At 37.4% G+C, this 3,453-nt stretch overlaps 1 protein-coding gene across 1 annotated transcript; it reads right to left on the minus strand.

Annotated features, from left to right (window-relative positions):
* OR52N4I (olfactory receptor family 52 subfamily N member 4I) lies at positions 1–966 on the minus strand. The gene has a single exon (NM_001389960.1). The coding sequence runs from the start codon at positions 964–966 to the stop codon at positions 1–3; it is 966 nt and encodes a 321-aa protein (NP_001376889.1).
* Positions 967–3,453: the final 2,487 nt, after the last annotated feature.

The raw sequence follows: 3,453 nt of genomic DNA on the forward strand, positions 1-3,453 counted from the left end.
TCATATGCTGTGGGATTTAGTATCCTTAGAACCTAAAAGGATCCTTATGACACAGTCTCGTATCTGCTTGGTTTTCACTCCATAGATGATAGGGTTCATAGTGGGAGGCAAGAGCAAATAAATATTGGCCACAATGATGTGGCATGATGGAGGAATTCTGTGACCCCGAAAGCGGTGGGAAAAGAAACAAAAGAAGGGTGGGCTGTAGGAGAAAACTATAGCACAGATGTGGGCAGTGCAGGTACTGAAGGCCTTCCACCGAGCTTCTGCTGAGGAGAGGCTGACCACCGCCCAGAGGATCATTGTGTAGGAGACTGAGATGCACAAGATGTCAAAACCCCCAATCAGGAGGGCAACCATCTGACCATAGTTGACATTGATCTTGATATTTCCACAAGATAACTTGGCTACAGCCATGTGGTCACAGTAGGTATGGTGTATTATATTGCCTCTGCAATAGGGTAGTCTTTTGATGATGAAAGTCAAGGGAATGACAAGCAACACACCTCTCAGGAAAGTGATGAGCCCTGCCTTTGCAATAATAGTATTGGTGAGGATAGTTGAGTAACGCAGAGGGTAGCAGATGGCCACACAGCGGTCTAAGGCCATAAGCATAAGCACCCCAGACTCCATCCCTGTGAAGGCATAGATGAAGAACATCTGGACCAGGCATTCATCAAAGCTGATTTCCTTCAGGTGGAACCAGAAGATGCAGAGGGCTTTAGGAATTGTAGTAGTGCACATGACAAGGTCAGTTAGAGAAAGCATGGCCAAAATGTAATACATGGACCTGTGCAAGGAATCCTCATATCGAATGAGGTAGAGGAGTCCACAATTACCAACCACAGCCACAACATACATTGTGCAGAATGGCAAAGAAATCCAGAAATGCCTGTCCTCCAGTCCTGGGGTTCCAGTAAGAATGAATGAAGCTGGTGTCAAGTCTGTTTGGTTCAGAATTATCATGATCAAGTTGGTATAATCATTAAGCAGCTAGTAGGATTTTCGTGTGTTTCTTTGTTTTCCGTTTTCCATCCTTCAGGGTTAGAGGTGGAAAAGGAGAAAAATCTTAGTTGTACTCTCTCTTTCACTCTCGACTTCTTTCAGCGAAATGTGCATTTTAATATCAAATGATCAAATTTTTAAATGCAGTAGAATACTTAAATAAGTTAAAACCAAGTATGTGTTCTATGTTAGTTCAGTTTATCAATTCATCCAACAAACAGTTATTTAGCAGTCACTATGTCCCAAGTTCTGTCACATATATTGTTTGCACATTATTTTGAAACAAAAAATGACATAGATTAAATCCTCATAAATTTATAATTAAAAGCAATTGGATTGAGATCTTTCTAATGATCTTTTGTTAGAATATCTTATTTAAATGTTAATTGCGATACACATATTCTGATGAGTGTTTTCTTAAGGCAAACTTTGTTGATCACTTCTCGCATGACCTGACACAAGATAAGGTTGTTTTTATTGTTATTGATTCTAAAGGGTTATATTTCTGCTGTACTAAACTTTACAAATAGTAACTCAATCCTCACAAGTCCAGGAAGTATTTTTAAATTAATCTGCACTTTATAATTGATTAAGTGGAGGCACTATGTAGATGAGACTCCTACATGTCTGAGTTGCTGTATGTTCAATTCCAAAACTGAGCCCTCTCTGACCTTGACAGAGAAAAGTGTGTTAGAAAAAATAGTGCCATATAATAATAATGAAAATAAAAATATTCAGCTCCATCATTTTGATTGCTGAAGTTCACTTTCCTATATTTCAAACCTCCACAGAATTGACTTTTGCATTTCTAAATAGTTTGTTCAGCTTGCTTTTTCTTCCTTTTTCCTTTATGATTGTTGCTGTTGAAATTATTCATTTTTATAGGATTATTGTTAATTAAGTCTCCTCATATGATAATTATATTTTCTTCCTCTGTTCAACATTTTTCCTTTTGATGACAATTTTCTTTATTGGGCTTAGTATTTGGTATAGATATCTCAGACATTTTAACTCGTTTTTAGAACTGTAGAACATTTTTACTGTTATTGTTGACAATTAAACACAATCTATCAGAGATAATCCTTTATAATTTGTCTATTTCTAGAAAGTCTCTGTACTTCTGCTTCTCTGAAATACAGCCTTTGCTAGTTTTGACGCATGATTCTCATCCAGAAATCCCCCTTCATCTCCTGTTTGTGTCATATCATTATTTGTGGACCTCATTATTCTTATTTCTATATTTCTGACTGCATGGAAAACATGTTTCTGAGAATATCCATGTCTGAATATGGCTTTTTATATTTATAATTTTGCTGGATTAAAAATTCTAGCTTTATTTTCCTTCAAGACATTTCTCTATTGTCTCCTAGCTTCCAATGTTGATTTTAAAGGAACATTCTGATTCTTGATCCTTTATATGTTAATTATTTTTCCTTTGTATTTCTTCATATGTTTTTTGGCCCTACATTAATTGAAAACATTTTACATTTTTTGAGCTTTGTAGCTTAATGGTGATAATAAGGGTGTAAGTGTGCTTGTGTATGTCTTATTGCAAAGGCACTTAATGAGTTTTTGAGAGTAGAACTCTATGACCTATTCTTTTGGAAATTTTTTTTCACTGAATTTTATTAATTTCTTCTTAACTTATTGTTTGTTTGTATCTTTTTACAACTTCTGTTAGATATTGGTTCTTCTGAATGTATTCTCACTTTTTGCTAATTTTTTTTTTAGGTTCTATGTATTTGCTACAGTTTCCATAAAAGCTCCTTCATTATATCTTCCAAATATCTTCACATATTTTGTTGTCTAATATTACGAATTTCTATGATCTTACTTTTATCTCCTTATTGTCAATATACTATACATATGTATTTATATTTATGTGTTCGTGTGTGTGTGCGTGCACGGCTCAGTCGCTCAGTCATGTCTGATTCTTTGCAGCCCCATAGACTGTAGCCCACCAGGCTTTTCTGTTTGGGGATTTTCCAGACAAGAACACTGGAGTGGGTTGCCGTTTTCTCCTCCAGGGGATCTTCCTAACCCAGAGATCAAACTCATGCCCCTTGTGTCCCTCGCGTTGCCACAACTGGCAGGCAGATTCTTTACCATAAGCACTACGCATTTATGATTTGTATTTATATGCCTGCATGCTAAGTCACTTCAGTCATGTCCGACTCATAGACATATATACAACCCTGGGTCGGGAAGATCCCCTGGAGAAGGAAATGGCAACCCACTCCAGTACTCCTGCCTAGAAAATTCTACAGATGGAGGAGCCTGGTGGGCTACAGTCCATGGGGTCACGAAGAGTCGGTAGGACTGAGCGACTTCACTTTCTATGTATGAGTCTTCCCTGATAATTCGGTAAAGAATCTGCCTGCAATGCAGCAGACCCCAGTTCAAGTCCTAGGGTGGGAAAATCTACTGGGAAGGGATAGTCTACCTACT

The sequence above is a fragment of the Bos taurus genome, chromosome 15, assembly GCF_002263795.3.
Source record: "Bos taurus isolate L1 Dominette 01449 registration number 42190680 breed Hereford chromosome 15, ARS-UCD2.0, whole genome shotgun sequence".
Taxonomy (NCBI): domain Eukaryota; kingdom Metazoa; phylum Chordata; class Mammalia; order Artiodactyla; family Bovidae; genus Bos; species Bos taurus.

Coding starts and splice junctions, on each gene's coding strand:
- OR52N4I (NM_001389960.1), bottom strand. CDS start 966: ATGATAATTCTGAACCAAACAGACTTGACACCAGCTTCATTCATTCTT.